Genomic DNA, 27,552 nt, shown 5'->3' with positions numbered 1-27,552 from the left:
TGCCAAGGCTTGTGAGTCAGGCTTGGATAAAATACATCAAACGATCAGGCCCGGACTGGCCGTTGCGGGCACCGGGCAATCCTCCGGTCGGCCGCAAGGGTGGGGGCCGTTTTTGGGCCCAAGGGGGCCGTTTTTGTTACAGGGACGTTTTTGCAGCTTAGCTGCAAAATCGGCCCTGTAACAAATTCGGCGGAAAAGCGGCCCTGGTAAAGAGCTCGGTGGCACCCCCCCTCCCCCCAGGGGGAGGAGGGGGGGGCGGCCGAGCACTTTGCCAGGGCCGGTTTTGGTTCCCAGTCCGGCCCTGCAAACGATAGGCCTTTTGGTAAAAATTAAAGGGGTCACTTCATGCATTTTACCAAATCTCACCTGAAATGAGTGTGACCGATTTACCATTTACTTACAATTTATTTTCTCTACCGCCCAGCGGTTAGGGTTAGTCTGTGGGCGGAATGCTGGCTTTGTAAATGTCTGAGCTGTTTTGGACGTGTCTATAAAGTTCCCTCCAATGCACTATGTTATTTTTCCGATGTGGCTGTGTTCTTAGCGGTTAATGCATTAAAGCCAGCTATATGGAATATCCATGCTGTGATGGCTGTACTTGCTGCAAGATAGTTTGCACTGAGTTATTAAAGACATTAATACTAGTTTGGGATTTCTGAATGTGTTTTGTGTTTTGTGGCCTTGTGTTGTTGAAACGAGGCAGTAAGATAAAGTATGGCACGCATTTGCTGTGTTGGACCTATATGTGAGATATTCTGTTTAATGTGTTATGTTGCATTTGTTTCTTACTGACAGGTGGTATTGAGAGTAACGCGACCGCTAGTTCTGTCGCATATCTGTGTGCTGTCTTGTATATATGTAGTCTGTTGTCTATAATGTGTTCTCTTAGATGTTAGTTTATTCTGTGAAAAGAATGCATGCATAAATTACTTAGATTCAGTGCTTAATTTGTATATAAAAAATAAAAAAAAGACATATGTGATAGGGTCGAAGATATTTTTCAGGAGGCCACCTCAGCGGCATCACCCGTTGTCCATGCCAGTGCTGCCAAATGCCAGTACCTACTCACCATCACACTTCCAAAAATATGACAGCTTGGACTATGCAAGGTGATCCAAAGCAGTAAAAATTACCTGTACTGGTTTGGACATGTCCATAATGTATATATTTTTTTATATATATATATATGACCTGCCTCATTTAATACAAAATGACGCAGCACGGCGCCACAAGCCATTATGCAGCTCCAAGCTGCGTCATTTTAAAAGCACTGGGATGCATCGTATTAACAACAATATGATGCATCCGTGTGCTTTCCCTTGCACTGGCACACATTTGGCTGCCATTGGCCAGCGCAGGCACCCTTGCGTCGTGGTGCAAGGGTGCCTGCATTGCGGGGATGATTGTTTTTGTGCAGGAAGGGGCACCATCCTGCACAAAAACAATCATTGATGACATTTTCCTCTTTTGAAGCGTGCTCAGCATGCATAGAAAGAGGAAAAAACGTATTTTTCCTTGTTGTCCCACTCCTATGCTTCCCTGGGGAGGTACAGGATTCTGGCGCATTTCCAGTTTTACAAAATGTTGGAAATCTGAGAATGTGTCAGGTTCTATAGATGTTGCTTGGGAACACCCACAGCAGAGTAAAGCGTGAAAGGAGTTCATATTCATAAGGCCATGAAAAGTCATGCAGGGTGACTTTACGTGGGCTTGTAAATATGGGCAAGCCCATTGCGCTGCCCGTGCATCAAATAAAGTAAAGCACAAGCGGCGTAATGGGCTTGTAAATGAGGCCCAAAGTTGTTAACCAACTGGGGGTGTGCTCTGTATAAAATGAGACAAATAGATAAACAGTGCCGCCACTTGATGGAATGTCAGAAATATGTGCCGGTCTTAAGAAATAAATGCCGGTGGCGAGCACCATCAGACACTAGCTCAAATTGAGCACTACTTAGATGGGATTTGTTACAATAATAGTGCATTTAAGGAGCAGAGGAGGCAGGTTATTCATGCCCTTCTCAGTCTAAGAATGGCGCAATGTGCTATTAGTACCGCTTTCTTAGACCGAGTATAGCCAATGGATGATCATTTTATTGTGTCTGTTTTTTTAAAGGGCTGTAAACACCAAGAGGGCCTCGTAGCGCTGTACAAAATATATGGAAGTGTACGGGAGGGAGATTATGAAGGTCACAGACAATCCTAGTGAGGTGTTGCTACATGAAAATCACATGAAAAAGGCACAAGAGTCAGCCTGCCACGTGTCACAAGACAGTTCATAGACAAAGATCTACAAGTTTAGAGGTGTAGTATTTAATCCACCACTGAAACTTAAAACTCATCCTGTGCATGCAAGCCCTTTTATGGCAGTACCCCTACCAAGGCCAGTTTCACTTTTACGGCCAAGGTCTCTATCACTAATATCTTAGTAAACAACACCTCATCAAGCCTTACTTGTGTCTACATCTAGGCCACAATTATTACCTGTGCTGTTTCTCTGTGCAAGGTTCACGTGGCAAGGCCTATATTACTCTATCACAGTGAATGAGCAATTTCTGCATCCTCTACAATATCTCTTAGACCTTGGCACATTTCACATCTCCCACAGAGGAGGAAGCACACCTTTAGATGCGTACAATACCCTGACAACATAATTAATGAAATAGGACTGAAGAAGAAAAAGAAACATAATAGTGCTGAAGGAGACAAGCGCTTACTTTAAATTATGACCCTAGGGAAGAGCAATCTAAACAATCCCATACTATACCTGATGTGCACCATGTCAATGAGTCATAATCAAACCTTTCTTTACACCAGCCTAAGTGTCAATGCATTCGAAGCCATAGAAGGCATCTGGTGCAACTCATCTTTGGCAAGAGTCAACTCAATACCAGACTCAGTGGTGGCAGTAGGTGTTAAAAATGATCTTTCAACCCAAAAGCTTTGTATTACATTAGCCAAGAAAGAGGGTAAACCGGATGCTTTTAGGAAAATATGGCCCTATGTGGCATCATGAGCCATTCATGCTGCCGACTCTTCTGCCACTTAAGTAGATGTGATGTGGAAATGTGGCACAAGTTTAAAGGGCAAGCAAGAAGATTCAAGAAACATAATCACTGATGGTCTGCCGGTATCCAACTAGTCAATTAATACTTTTATGGATATTGCAGACAACAGGTTTTTGCCATTTAGGTGATAGGATGCTCTGAAGACAAATATAAGTAAAACCTCCATTCTAGTGCGCAAGCACGCCTTCTAGACATGTCGTTTGATGGACAGGATTTCTTAGTAAGAGAAGTAGATAAACTGCTGCTGGCAGTGTAGTCCAACCTGCACACCGAAAGAGACATGGAGTGTGCAATGAAAGCATGCCTTTCTGTTGCTTCTGATGATCTACACAGAGGTTGAACATTACCAAAAGGTAGTGTGCTTTGTACCATAACTAGAGACAACACTGTACATTGATCAGTTCCTATAACCTAATCAATTACTATAACCTGATTGTACAGCAAATGATAGGTAGAGGCAAGGCGAGTTCTTGAGGGCAGAGAGCCCAGTACATATTGTGCTAATTCTCAAAAAATAATTCCTCCTGCCTTTAATACTCTTATGTGCAGACAGGTGGTGGTTTAGCGTTATTCAATTGTCACAGCTTTAAATTTTGGTAAAGGTCTTTTGAATTTCTTCCATAACAAATCTTGATGGTTGATCTAGCAATCTCGGCAGAAAGGTGCAAAAGAAAGGAGACATTAGCACAAACAAATTCAAGAAGTATACACAACACACACTAACATGCAGAATAATACAGTGGGCTTGCTTCCCATTCTAAAAAATCCTTGAACACATAAAATAGTGAGAAAATAGTTTTTAAAAAATTCGAGTGGGGGGGTGAAAACTTTTGTATTGTAATAAATTGATCCTGTCTGATGATTCTTTGGTAAATACATTGAAATGTCGCACCTTATTTCTTACTTAAATTCTCACGTCAAGATAATGAATTATCATTTTAATAATTTAAAATGTATATGTGATAAATGTATGCTTTATATTCACTCTTCTAAAGTTTTTCTCCATTGCTGTTTTGGTTACTTTCCAAATCAAAAAACCTTGTTGATCAATTGTAACTGAGAACTCAACCCCAAGTTAATTCCCAGAGTTGCAACAACATTTCATATCAACCAAAATACATTGTGTACAGTAGTTTTACATACTTTGGATGCACAGCGAACTATTTGACCTCAGTAGATTTATGAAGTTGAGTGCACTGAATTAGTTGCTTGTTGGATCTGGGTCATCTGTCATAGAACAATCCCGGATAAAACAGGAAACAGCAAGATTTTGAGTTTGACTGGCAGCAGTCCATTAGTCAGGGTGGCAGAGAACAGTACATCCTCCACTATAATGGACTACTACCTGCTAAATTTAGAGATCACCGCTAGCTGAGCGTTGATCCCTGTACCGTAAAGGCAGTTCCCTTGAAGGTAGAGAAAGTGATGGTCGGTCACCAAACCTTTTATTTTTCAAAAACAAACTCACAAAATGTTGTTTTTCTTGGTGGTGACAAACAGAAAACAAGGGGCCTGCGAGCAGTGTTGTGGGAGGGGTGAGAGTGAGGCACAGGGAGATTAAGCGACAGCAAGGTGCCTGCAAGCAGTGTTGTGGGAGGGGTGAAAGAGAGTCACAGGGGGATTAAGGGACGGCAAGCAGACCGATGTTTTATGCCCAAGTAAACAGAACACTTAATGAGCAGAGGCAGGCCAACCAAACAAAAAAAGAATGCTCTCAAAGTATAACTAACATGAAGAGTAAAAACACATGTTACAGGGGCAGTCCTTATGAGAGGATACAAAATTACAAAAGGAGGGACGACTAAGTGTATTCACCGATGAAAAACCAGCATTACTAAAGGACAGTAAGAGGAACCAATTTATTTATTTTATTTATAAAGTTTTATATAGCGCGAACAAGATCCCGAAGGATATCTGAGCGCTTTACAAAAGGATGGAAGGAAGGTAAATAAAGGCAATATCGACATCAATAAGAATAACATACATGAATAATTTATGTTACTTGGGCAATGACTGCTTGTTGTAAGATTGGCACTTTCTTAAATCCTATATCCTAGATACAGCATGTCTCTAAGATACAGCACATGCAGGGCATGCTCTGCCTAGGAGAGACCTAAAAAGGACATTAGACTGTCTGTCCTAAAGAGGGCAGGCAGTCAAATGTCCTTACACTGACTCCCAGCACACCATCAGGCCGTCCGAATAAGCTTTCCATCAACGGAGCCAACTGGGGCACAGCCAACGGAAAACTGGTGGTCCACCTGACTCCCAATTGGACGGGCAGACCATGAGTTTGGCAGCTATGGTACTCTATTATGTATGTGACAGAATATCCAGTCCACCACACTCCAAACTGAGACCAGAGTATTTCATGCACAAAACTCATGGAAGCTGTAGACATGGCAGCAACTGCAAATGTCCATATGAATAGGTCTTAATAGGCGATCCACATAGCTGTGACCTGAGGAATACAGCACACCACGGAAACAGTACTCTTTAGACATGGGTGGTGGCAGAGGTAAGGCACTAATATGGCAAGCAGTATTGAAGATTCTGTTTTGCTGACTCTCACACCATGGTGAGTAATCACTGCTTTATAACATATTCAACTCATGTTTCAATGAACGATCCAGTGCAGAAAAGGTAAAGGTTACTTATATGTCACTTCAGCTCTCTATATTGTGTATATTTCTTGGTTTTGTATGGGCACGGCCCCTCCAGATGGAATAAAAACATTTCTGAATAATGATTTGGACATACTATGGTTTTGAACAATTTTTAATGTTATATGTACATTTATGGTATCATTCATGTATTGAGGGTTTCCAGCCTGAGAAAGCCATTACTGGAGAACTATCATTACATTTAAACAAAATAGCCCACAAATTAGAAAGAATCTCTAAGCATTTCTTACTGCACAGGGCAGCATGAGGTCATATCTGAGAAAAGCCATGATGGGCTTGGAGACAACCACAAGTAAATAACTCATCCCTGTTTTAACAGAGAGACTGCAGCGTGAGAAGAGCAAAGGACTCTGTCGGAAGGGGGAATGGAGCTTGGAAGAACTGCGGCCTAACTGGTAAGTGAACTCTCTCTGTGTCATACAAGATGCAGATAACCAATGCTCCAAGATCAATAGTACTCATTATAAATTAAGAGACATGAAATATTGAGTTAAACCACTTCAGTTTGAACCAATGGCCTGCATTTTTAGGTCGAGCTGGCGTTGGAGCGCGAAGCGCTCCCGCCAGCGAGTTCTATAGTCGCCGTGTTCACTGGCAAGGGAGTCTAGAGCTGTGCACGAGCCGCTACTGGCCTGTGCACGAGCCGACTCAGCTCTGTGGACGCGCACGTCTCCGGAAGACGTGCTGCGCCCGAGCCGCCTCCCGCTTGTTCTTTCAGCAAATATTCTCGGAGCCGTAGGGCAAAGTTACCGGACAGCACAACAGGTAGGCTTTTTACATTTATGAAGACAGTATGATAGGCCTCGTACACACACCTCCCCTTCCAGTGCCATACTAAATCAATCTAGCAGTGTACCCTAGGTATTGTTGGGTACAGAGTATTTGAGATCTTGCTGTTGGCTATGGGCTATTAACGATGAAAGTATTCTCAAGCTTTGTCTGCGCAATTACATATTTTGTGATGATCATCGTGATTTCCTGTTTGGGTTTTTCGTATCCAAGAGAGGTGTTAACAGTCGATAAAGTTGATGTTTATAAAACTGTAATAAAGTGTCCTGTCTCTTTTTTGTGTTAAGCTTTTTTTTGTTTTCTACACGTAGTATATATATATATCTATATATATATAGTCCAGGGCAGACAACCAAAGGAAGAAAATAATTTCGCGAAAGGCGTGTATTGTATTGTAGCTGAATGTATATAGTCCTTCTTACCTCTGAGGAAGTGCACTAGAAGAGGGGTAAGCACACTTACAGAGTGCAGTTTCAGAGTGCAGTTTCAGAGTGCAGAGAGTGCAGATTGAGAGTGCAGATTGAGAGTGCAGATTGAGAGTGCAGATTGTGAGTGCAGATTGTGAGTGCAGATTGTGCAGATTGTGAGTGCAGATTGTGAGTGCAGATTGAGAGTGCAGATTGAGAGTGCAGATTGTGAGTGCAGAGTGCAGATTCAGAGTGCAGATTGTGAGTGCAGAGTGCAGATTGTGAGTGCAGATTGTGAGTGCAGATTGTGAGTGCAGATTCAGAGTGCAGATTGAGAGTGCAGATTGAGAGTGCAGATTCAGAGTGCAGATTCAGAGTGCAGATTCAGAGTGCAGGTTCAGAGTGCAGATTTAGAGTGCAGATTGTAAGTGCAGATTGTGAGTGCAGATTGTGAGTGCAGAGTGCAGAGTGCAGATTCAGAGTGCAGATTCAGAGTGCAGATTGTGAGTGCAGATTGTGAGTGCAGATTGTGAGTGCAGATTCAGAGTGCAGATTCAGAATGCAGATTCAGAGTGCAGATTCAGAGTGCAGATTGTGAGTGCAGATTGTGAGTGCAGATTGTGAGTGCAGAGTGCAGATTCAGAGTGCAGATTGTGAGTGCAGATTGTGAGTGCAGATTGTGAGTGCAGATTGTGAGTGCAGAGTGCAGATTCAGAGTGCAGATTCAGAGTGCAGATTCAGAGTGCAGATTGTGAGTGCAGATTGTGAGTGCAGATTCAGAGTGCAGATTCAGAGTGCAGATTCAGAGTGCAGATTCAGAGTGCAGATTGTGAGTGCAGATTGTGAGTGCAGATTGTGAGTGCAGATTGTGAGTGCAGATTCAGAGTGCAGATTCAGAGTGCAGATTCAGAGTGCAGATTGTGAGTGCAGATTGTGAGTGCAGAGTGCAGATTCAGAGTGCAGATTGTGAGTGCAGATTGTGAGTGCAGATTGCGAGTGCAGATTCAGAGTGCAGATTCAGAGTGCAGATTCAGAGTGGAGATTCAGAGTGCAGATTGTGAGTGCAGATTGTGAGTGCAGATTGTGAGTGCAGATTGTGAGTGCAGATGGTGAGTGCAGAGTGCAGATTCAGAGTGCAGATTGTGAGTGCAGATTGTGAGTGCAGATTGTGAGTGCAGATTCAGAGTGCAGATTCAGAGTGCAGATTCAGAGTGCAGATTGTGAGTGCAGATTGTGAGTGCAGATTGTGAGTGCAGATTGTGAGTGCAGATTCAGAGTGCAGATTCAGAGTGCAGATTGTGAGTGCAGATTGTGAGTGCAGATTGTGAGTGCAGATTGTGAGTGCAGAGTGCAGATTCAGAGTGCAGATTGTGAGTGCAGATTGTGAGTGCAGAGTGCAGATTCAGAGTGCAGATTGTGAGTGCAGATTGTGAGTGCAGATTGTGAGTGCAGATTGTGAGTGCAGAGTGCAGATTCAGAGTGCAGATTCAGAGTGCAGATTCAGAGTGCAGATTGTGAGTGCAGAGTGCAGATTCAGAGTGCAGATTGTGAGTGCAGATTGTGAGTGCAGAGTGTGAGTGCAGAGTGTGAGTGCAGAGTGTGAGTGCAGATTCAGAGTGCAGATTCAGAGTGCAGATTCAGAGTGCAGATTCAGAGTGCAGATTGTGAGTGCAGATTGTGAGTGCAGATTCAGAGTGCAGATTCAGAGTGCAGATTCAGAGTGCAGATTCAGAGTGCAGATTGTGAGTGCAGATTGTGAGTGCAGATTCAGAGTGCAGATTGTGAGTGCAGATTGTGAGTGCAGATTGTGAGTGCAGAGTGCAGATTCAGAGTGCAGATTGTGAGTGCAGATTCAGAGTGCAGATTGTGAGTGCAGATTGTGAGTGCAGAGTGTGAGTGCAGAGTGTGAGTGCAGATTCAGAGTGCAGATTCAGAGTGCAGATTGTGAGTGCAGATTGTGAGTGCAGATTCAGAGTGCAGATTGTGAGTGCAGATTGTGAGTGCAGATTGTGAGTGCAGAGTGTGAGTGCAGAGTGTGAGTGCAGAGTGTGAGTGCAGAGTGTGATTGCAGATTGTGAGTGCAGATTGAGAGTGCAGATTGTGAGTGCAGATTCAGAGTGCAGATTCAGAGTGCAGATTCAGAGTGCAGATTCAGAGTGCAGATCCAGAGTGCAGATCCAGAGTTCAGATTGTGAGTGCAGATTGTGAGTGCAGATTGTGAGTGCAGATTGTGAGTGGAGATTGTGAGTGCAGATTCAGAGTGCAGATTCAGAGTGCAGATTCAGAGTGCAGATTGTGAGTGCAGAGTGTGAGTGCAGAGTGTGAGTGCAGATTCAGAGTGCAGATTCAGAGTGCAGATTGTGAGTGCAGATTGTGAGTGCAGATTCAGAGTGCAGATTGTGAGTGCAGATTGTGAGTGCAGATTGTGAGTGCAGAGTGTGAGTGCAGAGTGTGAGTGCAGAGTGTGAGTGCAGAGTGTGAGTGCAGAGTGTGATTGCAGATTGTGAGTGCAGATTGAGAGTGCAGATTGTGAGTGCAGATTCAGAGTGCAGATTCAGAGTGCAGATTCAGAGTGCAGATTCAGAGTGCAGATCCAGAGTGCAGATCCAGAGTTCAGATTGTGAGTGCAGATTGTGAGTGCAGATTGTGAGTGCAGATTGTGAGTGGAGATTGTGAGTGCAGATTCAGAGTGCAGATTCAGAGTGCAGATTCAGAGTGCAGAGAGTGCAGATTGTGAGTGCAGATTGTGAGTGCAGATTGTGAGTGCAGATTCAGAGTGCAGATTCAGAATGCAGATTCAGAGTGCAGATTCAGAGTGCAGATTGTGAGTGCAGATTGTGAGTGCAGATTGTGAGTGCAGATTGTGAGTGCAGATTCAGAGTGCAGATTGTGATTGCAGATTGTGAGTGCAGATTGTGAGTGCAGATTCAGAGTGCAGATTGTGAGTGCAGATTGTGAGTGCAGATTCAGAGTGCATATTCAGAGTGCAGATTGTGAGTGCAGATTGTGAGTGCAGATTGTGAGTGCAGATTCAGAGTGCAGATTCAGAGTGCAGATTGTGAGTGCAGATTGTGAGTGCAGATTCAGAGTGCAGATTGTGAGTGCAGATTGTGAGTGCAGATTCAGAGTGCAGATTGTGAGTGCAGATTGTGAGTGCAGATTGTGAGTGCAGATTCAGAGTGCAGATTGTGAGTGCAGATTCAGAGTGCAGATTCAGAGTGCAGATTCAGAGTGCAGATTGTGAGTGCAGATTCAGAGTGCAGATTGTGAGTGCAGATTCAGAGTGCAGATTCAGAGTGCAGATTCAGAGTGCAGATTCAGAGTGCAGATTGTGAGTGCAGATTGTGAGTGCAGATTGTGAGTGCAGATTCAGAGTGCAGATTCAGAGTGCAGATTGTGAGTGCAGATTGTGAGTGCAGATTGTGTGTGCAGATTGTGAGTGCAGATTGTGAGTGCAGATTCAGAGTGCAGATTCAGAGTGCAGATTCAGAGTGCAGATTCAGAGTGCAGATTCAGAGTGCAGATTCAGAGTGCAGATTGTGAGTGCAGATTGTGAGTGCAGATTGTGAGTGCAGATTCAGAGTGCAGATTCAGAGTGCAGATTTGAGTGCAGATTCAGAGTGCAGATTCAGAGTGCAGATTCAGAGTGCAGATTCAGAGTGCAGATTCAGAGTGCAGATTGTGAGTGCAGATTGTGAGTGCAGATTCAGAGTGCAGATTCAGAGTGCAGATTCAGAGTGCAGATTGTGAGTGCAGATTCAGAGTGCAGATTCAGAGTGCAGATTGTGAGTGCAGATTGTGAGTGCAGATTGTGAGTGCAGATTGTGAGTGCAGATTCAGAGTGCAGATTCAGAGTGCAGATTCAGAGTGCAGATTGTGAGTGCAGATTGTGAGTGCAGATTGTGAGTGCAGATTGTGAGTGCAGATTCAGAGTGCAGATTCAGAGTGCAGATTCAGAGTGCAGATTGTGAGTGCAGATTGTGAGTGCAGATTGTGAGTGCAGATTCAGAGTGCAGATTCAGAGTGCAGATTTGAGTGCAGATTCAGAGTGCAGATTCAGAGTGCAGATTGTGAGTGCAGATTGTGAGTGCAGAGTGTGAGTGCAGAGTGTGAGTGCAGATTCAGAGTGCAGATTCAGAGTGCAGATTGTGAGTGCAGATTGTGAGTGCAGATTCAGAGTGCAGATTGTGAGTGCAGATTGTGAGTGCAGATTGTGAGTGCAGAGTGTGAGTGCAGAGTGTGAGTGCAGAGTGTGAGTGCAGAGTGTGATTGCAGATTGTGATTGCAGATTGTGAGTGCAGATTGTGAGTGCAGATTCAGAGTGCAGATTCAGAGTGCAGATTCAGAGTGCAGATTCAGAGTGCAGATTCAGAGTGCAGATTCAGAGTGCAGATTCAGAGTGCAGATCCAGAGTTCAGATTGTGAGTGCAGATTGTGAGTGCAGATTGTGAGTGCAGATTGTGAGTGGAGAGTGTGAGTGCAGATTCAGAGTGCAGATTCAGAGTGCAGATTCAGAGTGCAGATTCAGATTCAGAGTGCAGAGTGTGAGTGCAGCATGCAGATTCAGAGTGCAGAGTGTGAGTGCAGCGTGCAGATTCAAGATTCAGAGTGCAGAGTGCAGATTTAGAGTGCAGATGCAGAGTGTAGTTAAAATGTTGCTAGGCTAGGGCTTTAAAGACACCCCAAACGTGGAAAAGACTGCTGTTTTTCTTTGGTTTTGTCCAATCTTGTCCAGACGGTCACGCCTAGTATTTTTTTGCAACTATCTTTTCTCCTAAAACAATAATATGCAGGATTGCTGAGGGGTCTCCCCTGTCAGTCTTCGTGGTTGTTTTTTGTGAAGCCCCTGCAAGAAATGGCCATAAAACAATTGGCTGTTTCAGTTGTCTAGAAACACCACAGATTCTGCTTGACCTGGGCGTGCTCCATGACTTGCAAGTGGAACTTCACAGACAACTACATAAAAAAAAAGCATTTGCAATGCAATAGGTCTCGCATTTGCGAGAGTTTAACCTATTGGCATTGTAAATGACAATGCCTTTTATTTATGTTTTAAAAACCAACACATAAATAAAAGACATTGCCATTTACAATGCCAATAGCTCAAACTCTAACAACTGCGAGACCTATTGCATTGTAAATGCTTGTTTATACAGATTTGGTGCACTACCCTGCTAAGCTCAGTGGTAGTGGTCCACTCTGAAGACGCAGGACTCTTTCAATTCCTTTACTGTTTTCCTTCCCTGCTTCCCCCGTCATTACAGACAAGATAAAGTTATCTGTGAGCCTCCCCATGTGTCCAAAATCCAACCCTCTATTTCCAGGAATCTCTTCCATGGGAAAATTCAAAGTTCTGCACTTTTTGAAAATGAGCATTTCCACTGTAATACCTCTCCACCCTTTCCTCCTTGGTATACAGGTTTACATTCTTAATTTCTCCCCAAAGGACTTGTGGTTTTAAACCTTCACTTTCACAGTCACGAACTCTGACACTGCCAAAAGTCTGGCTTTATCTTTCTTCAGATGTGTGTTCGGCACTTACATAAGGGGAACAAAGCTACAGAGCAAGGAAGTGCTGTACAGGATGGGATCAAAAGTGAGAGGGAAAACTCAAAAGTAAATGCGAGCAGGGTTGGAGGTGAAGAGGAGGACTATGTAGACTGATATGGTGCAATGCTGTTTGTGCTTCGAAAGCCAAAAGATATGTAGATCTTGCATGCAAGGTACAGTGGGGTGATTGATAATTTCTCTTCATAGACAAAGCAGCAGGCTTTGAAAGCAATGCAGTTGAGAAGAGGGGTCGAGTGAAGTCTTTTGAGTATGAGGAATATAGTCTTGTACTGCTTGGCCTATAGAGCAGGTCACGACATTATGTATGTGCCTCCTGCAATCCCCAGAGTATTCTCAATAAGGCTTCTTCAGTGTTTTGTGCGCTGGCAACACACTTCCCATGTTTCTACTGGCTGTACCTCTCTATGTCACATAGGCAGACCTCTTATTTCCAAATTGCCTTGCGTCAGAACCTGTTCGGCGAGGGTGTGTTGCAAGCAGGGGCTACTGGGCCTCAACCCTGTGGGCTGAGATTGTTTGCTTCTGATTTCCCATGGTCTATCCTACTGTGGCTCTACGAACTGGGCCAAGAACAACCCTTTCTGCACTTCTCTACCAATGGTAGCAATGTGATCAATTACAGGCTCCACAAGGATAGTGAGGATGAGGTCAACAATCAATCAACAATTCAATACAAAAAATGCCCAGCTCAGTGGCTGTCTTTTCAAGAAAGAATGTTATTAGCAATAGTACACTCTCTATATTACACAGTTCTATAACAGAAACAATTTAGTGTCTCTGGGTGCTATTTGACCGGTGCTGAGCCATATTGATTCCCTCAATGTCCCCCATCCCCAGGTTGTTGCCCCATTCCGGAGCGGCCCCCTCTTTGGGAATAACATGAATATAGCTCATGTGCAGACTGAATCACACCCTAAAAGTATGTGCCCTCTGTCTTGGTTAGTCTGTTACCAGCCTCAAGTGGAGTCAGTACTCACAGGTCAGCCATGCCACCACACACTCCGATTAAGTGGTGGCACGTGAGCTGGCAGTTCTGCCCGCTCTTGATCCTTTAGCAGGCAGGAACAGAAGGCAGTAGTCTTAATGTGGTGCGGTCCCGACCTGACTGACGGTAAATGTACTGGAGCTCAGGGTCTTGATAATGGGCCGATACTGGTGCAAGCAGGTCCTTGTAAAAGTCCCAACATGGCCTGGTGATTCTTGGTAGATACAGGCCCCCATGGGTTGATCATGAATTTGGTTGCTGCAGCCCCGCACAGGCTAAGTACAACTTCTTGGCATATGTAGCCCCGGAACTTCATCATTTTCAGCCATCATTGTTTAATCTCAGCTTGGGTAGCACAGGCTGAACACAACATTGGCAGATGCAGCCATGGACACGTTGATCTCAGCTTGGGCAGATGTAGCCATACACAGGCCAATCACAACATGCAATAACAGTAACAACCGGGCCTCGTTGCTTGCGGTTGTGGTATTCTGGTTCGGGCCAGGATTCATTATGCAGAGTTTGAGAGCTCTATGATGCTCGGATCCAACAGACCACTCTCCAAAAGTGCTTTCTTCAAGGTACCCCACAAACATCAGGAACATGATGCACTTCATTTCTTTCTGTTCAAGCTCTCCTCCTCCAGGACTGGCAGTCTCCTTTCCTCTATCAACAGGCAGACAGGCTCCTAGGCCCTTCATGATAGTTATACAGCTCCTCCAGCAGGAGATCCAGACCTCAGGCACCTCTGGGAGACTGGATACCAAGCAGACATCAGCTCTGGTTGCACAGCAGTCCTATGAATGCACTGTGAGGCACTCCCTTCCTTGGCCATTGAAGACTTGAAACTGGAACAATAAGTGGGGTAGAAGGGTCCCACCTTTATTCACAACTGGCAGACAGGATGTGTATATTCACTGTCTAAAACTATAGAACCAGTTTATGGTGGTTCCCATTTTAAGTGTCCTTTGCAGGTGGTTGCTCAGACATATCTTTGGGTAGAGTGGTGCTTCTCACAGCATAGTAGCCTCCAATATGGCTTACCCATAACAAGCACAAAGAGGTCTGAGGTTTCTGCTCATGTCTGCCATCAGCCCAACTGAAGGACTAATCCGAGAAAGACAAAAGGGCAGGTCTCACGTAACGGTTTCCTCATCTTGGACAACAGAGTCTGCAATCCCACCCCTCACCCCTACCATCCAACAAATGGCAGTGTTCAGGAAGATTAATCAGCAGCTCAATGCTAAACAAAAGACCTCACTGAATATCTAAACAAGCTGTCATGACCGACCTCACTTCTGTACCTAGGTTCCCAACCTTAAGCTTCAAGAATGTGAGCAAATTACTTCCACTGTCTGGTAAAATGACCTTCACCTTACCATCTTGTGGAAAGCTAGGCTAGCAGTATCTAAATGGATTCCACTGGCCCCCATTACTCTTGCTCACACACAGGTGCCATACATGTGCCACACAGGCTACATAGAGCAACATGCATAACATGCACTCTAGATGTTAGAACTAGGGACTGGATAAGCACGTAGGAGCAGAACTTTACACAAGTAGGCATCCACTCCAGTGACTCTGGTAAAAAGGTTTGGTCACACTAGGGTTTTCTGCCGATGCTGCTCTGTTTGCTAAACCCATGTCAGGGACAGTAGTCTACTGTAAGTAACAGGATATACATGGTGCCACCTCTAGGTCACAAGTCTACACCATACTCAGACATGCTCATGCCAGAGACAAGTCTAGGCCTCTGCACAAATGCTGGATTAGTGTGCCACCAGAGAGAAATTCAAAAGTAAAAATACCAAATACACACACTTGGGCACCCAGGTAAAAGGAACATGTCTGAAGACCATGCAGGGACATTCTCCTCCCAACACCTTGTTACACTGTTAATCCACTTGGTGAATATCAGACAACAAAACCTGAAAGGTTCTTTTCGTGGGAGAGATACTCTGGTGATCTGAGCACTGAGGACTCTGCCTCGTAGGAAAGAGCCATGACTTACTGTAGTGGAACAGATTGAATACTTCACTACCTGCCTCTGGGTCATATCCAAGAAGAAATCCTTTTTGAACATGGTGCACCTTGCTCCTTCGTTAGACTCCGCTGGCTACCGCCCTTCTAAAAGGTAAAGAACTTATTTCTCCTGCTGTGGACCTTGCCCTCATTACTTTGAAGCCACCCCTTATGCTTTGAGCTTTGGATATCTTTCCTTTACCCGCCTTTGGCCTGTGAACTACTCACTTCAGGACACCTAGTGTTATTGTTTTGCCTTTGGAGGTTCTGTGGTTTGCATTGGCGGGCTGTGTGGAATGGGATTGCATGGCGTAATGTAAGAGTAACAGGATCCCTGGAGGTAGGGAATCATGCACCCAAACTTGAAGTTTCTGGCTCCATGGGTGTTGTAGTGTTCGGTGTATAAGGCTCCTTTGGTTTACTTGACTTGGTTCCTCGCAACTGAAGCGCTGGAGGCATAGATTTTGGTAAAGCAAGTTCATTGGGTTTGGGAGCTTTGTTGCTAATGGAAAGCTTGGTTTGTTTGAAGGTGCTGAGAAACTTTCCAGTTGGCAAAAAGGCTGTTTTCAAAGTGCTGGCTCCATGGAATTTCAGTGCAGTCCTCTGTTGGGTTTGAAAGATTACTTCAGTTTGGAGTGCTGAGCTCATTGTGCTTGGAGCACAAGGGTTCTTGTTGGCATGCGGGACCTTCTGGGTTTGGAGTTCAAGGCATTTTTGTAGTCGTGTTGTCTTTGGAAGACAGGCTTATGGGGTTGGAAAGATTGGATTCTTGCAGAGTGCGTGGCAGGCTAGTTGGTCAATGTGTTTCTGTAAGTCAAGCAGTAACCACTGCTAACACAGCCCATACGGCAACCATATAGTTTCATAGGGGCTTATTTACAAGCCCTATGCGCCGCTGGAACATCACTTTTTGTGACGGTCTGGTGGCGCTCAGGGCTTGGCCATATCTACAAGGCCATGTAAAGCCAACCTCCGTGGCTTTTCATGGCCTTGTAGATATAGAGGGAAGCAACGCAGCGCAAGTCGCTGCGTTGCCTCACAATGCGTCAGGGAGGCATGTCATGGGTGTTGCAATGGGTGTTCCCACGCAATGCCCATTGGTTTTGACACTTACCCAGATTTTCAACATGGTGTAAATCTGGGAGTGCATTAAGACCGTGTATCTCCCAAGGGGTGGCGTAATGTTTTTTCCTCTTTCCATAGAGCCATATTTACAAGGGGGTTGTGCCACTGGATTGTCACTTTTTCCGACATTCCAGTGGCGCCATGCCCTGTCCCATATTTACAAAGCGGCGTTAAGCCACTTTGTGTGGCTTAACGCCATTTTGTACATATGGTACCCTTTCACGTAGATATCTACATGATAGGGGCAAGCAATTGGGTGTTGGCAGTGCAAAGTACGAAACATAAAATGATAATAACTTTGAGTTATTATCATATTATGCTTCATGCTGCTTAGCGGGCGGCCGGCCTGCTCTGCTTGCAGAGCAGGGAAGGAGTGGTTTGCAATTACTGTTTGGTCAGCCCTCTTGGACCGCCCAAACCAGTCAGGCGCACTTTCCCTGTTCTCCATGCAGGCTGCCTGCTTGGAGAACATGCCCGCCCCTCCAGTCCCTGGCGGAGCGCCATGACATGGCGCTCAGACCAATCACAGCGTTGCATTGCAGTGTTGTGCTTGGTCAGGGGAGCCGGGATGCTTACCAATCACAATGCTGCTTTGCAGCGTTGTGCTTGGTCAGTGGGGCATGTCTGTGATTCCTGTTCCTCAAGTCAAGACGAGGAGCGCAGGAGCAGAGACACTGGACCCGACGGCAAGGCAACTTTATTTTTATTTTCATATTGCGCACACCATTCCCCCCCAAAAAACCCTCCCGCGCTACTCGCCCCCCACCCGCGAACCATGCCACCCGCCACTAGCAACACCGATTGCTTTTTGACACTGCCCCAGATTTACATGGATTTGTAAATCTGAGGCAACGGCAAAAACTAACACCATTCAAAAGCAGGTTTAAGATTGGCGCAACCAGGAGAAATACTTGTATTTCTCCACGTTTTTGCTCTTTCGATGTGTGCTGCATTCTGCAGCACACATAGAAAGACCAAATTGCCTTTAAAGTTTGTTTATGTGCAGAAAGGTGTCCCTTAGATTGTTTATGTGCAGAAAGGTGTCCCTTCATGCACATAAACAATCATTCCTTGCAACACAGAAACCCTAACACCATAGTGCAAGGGTGCCTGCGTTCCAGGGGGTGCAAGGGTGTCTGTGTTGCAGGAAATCATCCCTGCAATGCAGGAACCCTTTCACTATTACGCAAGGGCGTTTGTGTTGACACTAGGTAACTATTGTTAGTGCAAGAGAAAACACAGGGGTGCACCGTATTCTTTTAAATGTGGCGAATTCCTGCGTTTTTACATGACACAGTGCAGCACTGCAAAATTGCTTGAAGTGCTGCGCTATTTCCTAGTAAATATGCCCCATAGAAAGGAAAACGCCTCCAATGGTTGTTTTTGTGCAGGAAGATGTCCCATCCTGCACAAAAAACAATCATGCCAACAACACAGACACCCTTGCATTATGGTGCAAGGGTGTCTGCGTTTACGCAGGGCTGCTAATTGTGCGCCGGCAGAAAGGACAGGAATGCACTGTATCTTGTAAATAGGGTGCTTTCCTGCCCTTTCGAATTAGCATAGGGCAGCGCAGCAAAATGACTTGCAGCGCTGCCCTGCGTCGATTCTTTATAAACATGCCCCATAGTTCCACGAAAGCTTTTCAACGCAAACAAAATCTTGTGCCGCAAAAAGGTATGCGTAAAGAGAACTAAAAATTAATATGTCCTCAAAAATGGTGTTACGCACACATTAAAAGTTACATACAATCCTAGTCTGCATGTAAGGGACTGTGTGTACGGGTGATCCACCCACAACCTTGTCTCACTTCACAAAAAAATCTTCACCGAGTTGTCTAGTCCCCCCCCCCAAAAAAAATATAGAAATTTGAGCGTGTGTGTGGATCGCCAGCCACTCGCTCTAGCCTAGGAAATACAAGTAGACGCACTAAAACGGAAACTTGAGCACACTCCATCTGGCACAGGCACGCGTCGAATGGAGGGATAGACGGGCATAGCATAGGATGGCTCGCCGATGCCTGAGATGGGCAGATGGCGACTGCGAAGCGCATGGAGACCCAGGGACAGCCAGACGAATCAGCGGCGGAAGGTTGGCACCTCGTATGACAGAGGAAGCCTAAACCAGGTTGATGTTGTCTGGGGCAGTCCGACGTTACCCTCTACGCAGAGACAGACGCGGAGACAGGCAGATATGTAGACACCACCACGGATGGACAGTTGGACAAACGCTCAGAGCATGGGGCGGGCACACGGGACCCAGGACGGAGAAGGCTCCGGGGGCCGCGGCCTCCTTCCTGCCAGACTCGGCCCCGTTGGCGGCGTCCTCGCTTGCATAACACCACGGCGGCTGCCAAGCGGAGCTGGCGTTGTTTGTGGACAAACAGACTTCTCTGTTCCTGCTCAGTGTGTGTAATTAGACAAAGCTGGGCCAGCGTGGGTTACTCGAGGAGACGCCGCGGCTGGACTGCGCGAGGGTGACGGCCAGGGCACCGGGGGTGTATGGGGGGCAAGTGGCAGGGCACGGCTGGATAATAGGAGTGTAGGAGGGTGAATTGTCAGGACAAGCCTGGGGAATAAAGGCGCCAGAGGATGCTGGCTGGGCAATGTCCGTCTGGGGGATGCTGAGGGTGAACGCCAGGACAAGCTTGGGGAGGGGCGACGTGCAGGAACAAGCCAGACGACGCAGTGACGTCACGCAACAATCAAGGTCGTGTGGGGAACCGGACGTGCTCTGCACGCGGCAAAAAAAAATTGTATGCGTTTTTATATAGCGCGGACTTTACCCGAAGGTGTCATAGCGCTTCACAGTAGGAACTGATCTTGTATCAGAACTGATACAAGAGAACATTACAAGTGAACAAATTACAAAAGCAAAATTTACATTACATGAGGCAAAAGTGACAATCGTGAACAAACTTAATACAAGAGGTAGCAAACGGTGCATTACAGGAGGAAAAAGTGACGTGTGCAGGTTACAAAAAGCGTACAAAGTAGAAGTAGAGGTATAATACTGCAATAAATGGAGGACACTCAAACACAAGAGCAAACGTTACGTAGGCAATGGTGGCACTTGTGCAAGTATCGAAAGCAAACAAAAAGTAAGAGGTAGCAAACAGTGTGTTACAAGAGAAAAGTGACGTGTGCATGTTACAAAAGAGCACCAAACACAGGTAAAAGGGTAGTACTGCAATAAATGGTAGTCTCTCAAACCACAAGAACACACTGGGAACTAAGGCACTTCCCAGTGGGGGTGGGGGTGGCCACGAGTCGGGCAAGTCTAGGTTCCTTGAATGAGGAGGTTTGGGGTGCAGGGATACAGGTGCACGGCCAAGGAATGAAGGTGCAGGAGCTCAGATTCCTACACTGAATCTTGTGTGACTACTACCGGGCAAATAAGAAATGGGTGCAAGCAATACCCTGCTACCTGCACATACAGCGCTGCTGCACGTGCAGTCTACGAGCCAGCCCGGGTCCCCTCAGATATCCAAGTGCTGCGACGTCCCACATTCCTCTGCTCTGACGCTGGACGATCGTGGGCCAGTCGCAGTTACTTCATTAGACTGTCAGGCAATGCGCCTGTGGCCCAACATTATTGCACGCAATGTGTTTGCAGGACTCCTGTAGTCAACTCTGTGTCTGCTAGACTACTCATGGGAAATCGCGGCGCGCGAAATTCGCGTAATGTGCAATTAGGTAATCACTCGACGTTTTGGGGGAAACTACACGAATTCTAAAGCCAGCATTTAGCGCTATATTTTAGTCAAAAATGTGTCCTTGCACCCATTTTGGATGGAGAATGCTTTGGTGGTATAAAGCAAATAGTGCAAACACACAAGCTATGCAAACAGAAGTGTCTCTTTCAGGTTGTTCCCAAGCGTTCGTTCCTTCTAAATTTTTAAGTGAAGAGCGTGTAATCATTTGAAATAGCATTAGAACATAATTTCGGGAAATTCACATAACTAGCTTTATGAAAATGTACCAAGATTATTCTAGATTATGCCGGTTTAATGGAAATTTTACCCAGACCTAATGGCGACACAACATGTTCAGTCTGTAGCGTACTTGGCCAGCTCCGGTAAAGGGCTTACGCCTGAGCACCAGAGGCAGCAAGGCAGATTTTTGACTGTAGGATCCTTTAGTTCCCTTGGAGATCTGTAGCTGGTTACTGGATCCAGCCCATGTGCGAATTTGTAAAAAAAATTAAACCTACGTGGAATGATTATTTGTAGCTATGTATCAATAGAAGTCTGTGATTTCTGCAACACGAACCTAGCCACGCAGCAATGAAGCACTGTACAAAAAAATCCGAAATATCCCCAAAATGTCTGAAATATCTTTCAGGTAAAGACTACGCCCACAGCCTCTCGCTATCTGTGGTGTCCAAAATATCTGAGTGCAGAACTTCAAAGACTGCAGATTATAGTTACCTAGCTACCAAAGGCAGACAAGGGTCGCAATAGGGGGAGCGGACCACTGTTGGAATTCTTTGCCATAATCGCTAAAGCTTCAGGAAGATCGCCATGGTATTCCCAAAATATTACGCCTACTGGACAGGAGTAGCTGATATTTCTTTCAGTGCAAAGAGGCCAGATTATGGCAAATGTTGCTTTCAGTCAAGTACTTTTAACTCTTACTAACAGAGATGGTAAAAGGTGCTATTCTGGAACACTCTGTAAAAGGGGGTGGAGGCAGAATACGTCACTGAGAAGAGGAGTGTCTAGGGGAGGGGATTACAATAGATGACCAACAAGGAGGCCAATCAGGAGTGGGGATTATAGTTTGGAGATTTCTGTTGGGGGAGGGGGCGAGATTACGGTGTAGGGAGGTGAGGAGGAGGTATGGAATTAGCAACAGGACGGCATCGGAGGAGGACACTAGAAAATAGCAGGGTACATGGCGAAGGAGACTTGGTGCATCCCTTCAGGGGGAATGACTACCGGGTAGTTACACCGCAACAATGTGTTGCTTTTCTTGATGAGGCGGCAACTCTTTCTGGAAGTGGATGTTGGCGCCCTGCATATCTGGACCTACTAGAATGCCAGTCCTTCCATTCCACCGCTCTCCCCTCCGCCAGTTTTGGAGTTGATGCCCTGGCATGTCAACTTACCCTCCTTGCAACGCCTGGTTTCCTTTATGGAGATTCTGCTGTTGCTAGTCTTTGTGTTCCACTGGAGGGGATAACCTTGCATTTTGACTAAAGGAAGCACTGGGGATGATTCAGCAAGTATTACATGTGATGCTGGTGAGAGGCACACCTCAATAGTGTCCCCTAAAAGGCGGTGTAAAGCTATCACGCTTGTGCTGTCCAGTAGGGCATAGCCACGTTTGAGTTGGCACCTTGATGGCAGGTTGGAAGTTTGCTTCTAGAAGAAAGGGGTTCAGTCTGCAAAGTCAGCAGGAGCCAGGCATCCTCCATCTTGTGAGCATGTATGTCGTGAAACCGGGTATGATGTTTATGTGGATGCCCTGGAGCTTGGTGCTGACAATAAGCCATTAAGTGAAGCCACAGAGGAATATTTCTGTGAGCCTTGCTGTTGTTTCCAGATGTATGCAGTTAGTATAGAATTCTGCAATGGTGGTTGTTCAGCTTCAGTTAGGCATGAGGCTTTGCTGTTTAAATGGCAAGATGAGACATTTAGGCACAGTTGTGTGCCACACTGCCACCTGATAAATTCTGATGTCCTTGCCAGCCATCGAAATTCCCACTAGTTCTGTGTTTGAGTTTAAGATTATCTATGAAAGAATGGAACTTTGGTGAATGCTGCAGATGGCAGGTTTGGTTACTGGCCTGGAAAAGTTTATGCAGAGGAGCTGGGCTCTCATTGAAAGTTGTATTGTGACCCTAGCAAGGATGATCCATATGAAGTTCAATCTGAGTGTCTAGTAGTTAAGAAGGGCCGGTAATCCTCAGTGTTGAAAACTGCAAAGAGGTGGAGTAGGCTAGAACACTGTTGGAGATCTGAAGAGCACCATTCCCCACTTGGATATTACTGTTACTGTGTTGCATTGGTTCTGCTGCTGGTAGTCTTGTAAGACGGTGTTTCTCTTGATTCCCCAATGAATCTGGTTAGCAATAGCCTACTTATCAACCATGCCGAAGAATGAGAGGCGAGTTGTCAGCCGGTAGTTTGTTAGGACATTGTATCAAGATAGACTTGTTTAAAATGGGCAGAACCTGTCATCTCGAGGACATCAGGGAAGGCACCTTGGTTGAATAAGATATTGGCAATGTTTATTTGATGTATCAGGCCTTCTCTTGGGAGGTACTTCACTATTATTGATGGGATGGCATCATCTTTGTACTCTGTGGCTTTCAGAAATTGACACATGTTTGCCACATTACTCAGAGGACATTGGAAGTGGCTGAGAGAGGTACTTCACTATTATTGATGGGATGGCATCATCTTTGTACTCTATGGCTTTCAGAAATTGACACATGTTTGCCACATTACCCAGAGGACACTGGAAGTGGCTGATTTCGATGAACTGTTGGTGGGACTTTCGTGAAGATGTTTGCTGCAGTTGCTGCAGTAGTTGCTGCAGTTGTGTTGATGTTGTCCTATAAGACTTTGTTGATCTTGTTTTTCTCTAGGAGTGAACCTGTGCGATCTCTGGAAAATGCTTCATAATATGCTTGATTGCCTGAAAGAGTGACCTTCTTCTGTTGGAGGCTTCACAGATGAGATGCCTTCACGTGGTGCAGATCTTTTTTAACTGTAGTCTGTGCACCTTGTTCGAGCCATCCGATTTTGCTTTTACTGTCAGCATGCTCATGGCTGTATTATGGTGTGGAAGGTTTGGCCTTCACATAGTGGATGTTGAGTGGGTGAGGACATCTGCAGTCATCTATAGGGTGGAGAGCAGTCTTAGAGCAGAAGAACTATACTCATGTGCTTGGATCAGCTAATGCGACCAACGTTATAAAGTTTACAAGGAGTATGTTCAAGTTTTCTGATTTTCAGTCAAAATCGGTCATAACGGATAAATCACCACTGAAGGGAGAACATTTATTTCAGTAGAAACTGGAAAACACTAGACTTTGCTGCACTTTTAATGCTTTGGTGCACTATAGTGTCAAATCAGTTTATATGCAGTTTCCACCTGGAAGGACTTTTCGGTGATGGATACTCCGGCTGTGGCCACTCAGGCCATGGTATGTCACATAATATTCCCTTTGACAATCCACAAGTTCTTTAGTATCCCAGGACCTTCTTTCCCTCCTGTTTTGGGAGCATGGCTCACCTCATATGGCTTCAGCTTACTGTTCACTAAATGTAGCTGCTTCATGGATAGCGGGTTCACAGCAAAAAGCCCTGGTATCAGAATTGCGATGTCAAAGATCACTGTGCATGCGGATGCCCCAAAATCATTCTCCTCCCATAAAGACCTTTAACCAACACTCCAAATCTTAGTTTAGAATCGTGAAGGTGCCTATAGGAACGCATGCCTATAGGTACTGCTTCCCAGCATACAGAAGGGTCAGGGACCATACCATGAACATCTCCATCATCCATGCACTGGCTCAGAAGGGTTTAATGCACTGGATTTGCAGAAACTGTCATGCCTACAGGGTATACCTTAACTCAGAAAATCTACACAATAACCTGTAAGCTGTTGACAGTATAGATCAGACATATGAAGAAGTAGGCACTGTTCTGTGTGTTCTAGTATGTGCTGCGCACAGCACATTCAGAGAAAGTACATGGCATCGATCCATTTTGAGATTGTGTACTGATATAGAAAACATTCATCATAGAGTCTCACTATCACTAAAATCAACTTTCATTCCAATTCTTCCATGTGAAGATGAAGATTAAAACTTACGGTGCAGAAATGGAAGCTGACAATTGATAGCATCATGAGTACAATCCACTTCATTTAATGGAAACATACTGGGCTGTGTTTGTTCTTCCCCCAAGACAGAAACTGCACTAGAACAGTGCACTCTGCACAGTACACAAAGGTAAAGTGCCTTATGCAACGGTCTCACATTCCTGGCAGGAGCACAGTCCCTCTACTGCTTTAAAATAAACAAAGGCATTCATGATTCGTAAAACAGCAATGCTTAGCAGCTTTTTTGAAGCCTTTCACATAAAACAAAAACCTATCTGCATGGCTTGTCTAGCAATGTATAATTTCATAAATGATGTGAACTGCATAGGCAAACAACCCAATGCAGCCACACTCTCATGAAGTTTCTTCACCACATCAAATGTTTCTTCAAACAGCAGCACAGTTAGCTGTTTCCAAAGGTCCTACAGCTAACAGAATGCAGGCATCTCCCCTTTGACCAAGTACTAAATAAATAGCCTCAAAACAGGCAGTAATAATGTATTTATTAGTCCAACCCTTTCCTGGTAACTGGTGGCAAAGATAAGAACAGTGTGACACCGACTTGCAGTGGGAGAGCATCAAACCCCCCACAATGTACATCTCATGTCCTAAATATAAAATCGTTATTCTGCTTCTCTTTGCAATGTGTCTGATGAATAGGGCGGCAGAAAGGTGTGTTAAATACACACCAATAACTTTGTACCTACTGCATTCAAATCTTAACGTGCAAGCCTTCCCCATTCAACCACATCCTTGACATGGGGCGGGACTGGACTGGAGGAAACAGCAGTTTGAGTGCTGACAAATGGGGTGGGAGGAATCATGGAAAATTACTTGAAAGAGAAAATGCAAGGAAAAGGTGCAGGAGGGAGTTAGGGGCAGGAAAAGAGGAAGGAAGAATTAGCAACGCGAACGAATGAGGGGAGGAAGAAAATAAAAGTAAAATTATTCATGAGCACTGGAAAGGCAGAATCTCTCTGATGCGTTCTAAACTAAAGAAGAGTAAACACTGATAACTACACATTTTTACAACTTTTAAAATCATTGGAAAACGCAAAAAAAACCTACTGGAATCACAACAAATAGAAACTGAAAACAGAAAAGCCTGAATATTTTTGTTAGGAAATGTATGAAGGCTTTCCTCATTTCTTGTGGTGACGTTGGCTGGCATCAAAGAGTCTGAGATGCGTGGTACATCAAAAGTGTTGGCAGCAACAAAGTCAATGTGATGGAGTCCGTGTAATCGTGAGTTACACATGAGGTGCATCATGGTGATTTGGATGAGGTCCCGGCTGTTCCCACTGCTATGGGTCAGCAGCCTGACAAATAGTGTGATGTTGGCGGTGCCCAACTGGTTGTGGACAACATCCTTCAAGGTTTTGGTTGATGTGTCATCTTATATGTTAAGTTGCATAGGAAGATGTTGGTGCAAATAGTTGAGCCTGCTCTGATGAGAATAGTTATTACAAAAATGAATGCTAGATTAGTGTCAGATGTTCAGTAGATGAGGTGGAACTGAATGGTCCAGGTTATTAGTGGTGATAAGGTCAGCAGTGTCTACTGCCTGCAAGATTGAACAGTGAGCATTTATCAGCATTAAGAGCAAGCTCACAAAACCTGATTTTGGGTGTGAGATAATGACCTAAGCCCTTACCCACTAGAAAAGTATGAAACTATTCGGGGAAGACAACCATTCCAGTGTGTCTAGCAGGAATACATCATTTCTCATGAAGATGACTGGGATATTTTTACCCAACCGCAGCCTCACTGTTGAGACATCTAAGGCCACTCCAAGATATACCATGGTCTGGATCTATCCTTGTGGGTTTGGCATATTGAGAAGGAACTTCCCAGAAGGTGAAGTCCTCATTTAATTGCATTTGTGCTCTTGATGGTATCATAGTGCTCCATGCACTGAATCACAGAGGTTATTGGTTTGAGTATTCCATTTTCTTTTCTCGCACGGACGATTTGTTATCTTTTAACTTCTAATTGAATGGCTGACTGGGAAACAGTAAAAATGTTGACGGTAGATGTGTTTCTGAGCATCATCCACAAATCTCCCCACCCATTTTGATCTAGTTGAAGGCTTATGAGCAGTGTGTCGAGGAGGCTGTCACAGTGATTGATTTTTGAATTGACGACTGCTCTGACAACTAGCAGGGTTATGTGATTTGAGTGTGGTAGGTGACCACTGGAACGCACACTCATATCAGCTATTGCATCTGAATGCAGTCCTGCAGCCTCCCCTTGAACTCAAGAATTTAGGCATGCATACATATATATAAAAGTAGCTCTTGCCATGCCCTAAGTCATGACCTGTACCATCTAGATCCCATTGGGGCGTGAAACCTCGTTTTTGACCCACATGCCCATGCTTTCTGCATGCTCTGTGGACCATAGTGCAATTTTTTGGGTATAGAAAGTAGCACCTGCTCTGTAAGTCTAGATCACCCAATAAATTACACCAATGTATCATGTTCCCTTTCCAGGTTGGAGAATCTCACTTCCTGTCTGCCACTACCAGAATACTGCCATCCTCGTGGGAAACTGAACCTGGCCTCCTACATGCCTGCTGACCAGCTGTGGCTGTGCCCTCAGGTCGCTGCAACCCATGGTAAGAAGACACACAGTCGGGTTCCCCAGTGAAGGTTCTTTTTTGAAAGGAGAGATGGTCACTCCTGTCTATCCAGATCGGCCCGTGCAGACTCCCACATGTGTTGTGGCAGGGGCATAACACAGGCCCCCGTGGTGCGGGGGCCCCCAAGCTCCAGCGGGCCCGCACACCACAGCACTCTGGCTGCAGAGCTCCTGATTGAGCCCAGAGTGTTGTGGTATATGCTGAGTAGGTGTAGAGCAGCCTGTTCTACATCCATGTTGTGTGATGGAGATTTGTTAAGGTTCTAACCAGAGCACCAGATTCCAAGAGGCTATCACAAGAGTAGAGTCAATCCTGGGAGTACACCTTTAATACCACAATAGGTGTACTCAAGACACTTGCCGCACTGCACTAGCTGCCGATAAGCAGAAGAGTACAATATAAGGCACTATGTATGGCGTACAGTGTGA

The 27,552-nt window shown here is 45.2% G+C and overlaps 1 protein-coding gene across 2 annotated transcripts in view; it reads left to right on the top strand.

Annotated features, from left to right (window-relative positions):
- The window catches only part of HR (HR lysine demethylase and nuclear receptor corepressor), a 418,401-nt gene that overhangs the window by 277,986 nt on the left and 112,863 nt on the right, over positions 1 to 27,552 (top strand). For both annotated transcript variants that reach the window (XM_078666365.1, XM_078666366.1), the window contains 2 exons: positions 6,069 to 6,144; positions 26,976 to 27,100. In XM_078666365.1, the coding sequence (XP_078522491.1) occupies positions 6,069 to 6,144; positions 26,976 to 27,100 (201 nt within the window). The remainder of the gene's footprint in view (positions 1 to 6,068; positions 6,145 to 26,975; positions 27,101 to 27,552) is intronic.

Source organism: Lissotriton helveticus, chromosome 11 (assembly GCF_964261635.1).
Source record: "Lissotriton helveticus chromosome 11, aLisHel1.1, whole genome shotgun sequence".
NCBI lineage: Eukaryota > Metazoa > Chordata > Amphibia > Caudata > Salamandridae > Lissotriton > Lissotriton helveticus.
This window is presented reverse-complemented; position numbering and strand designations above follow the sequence as displayed.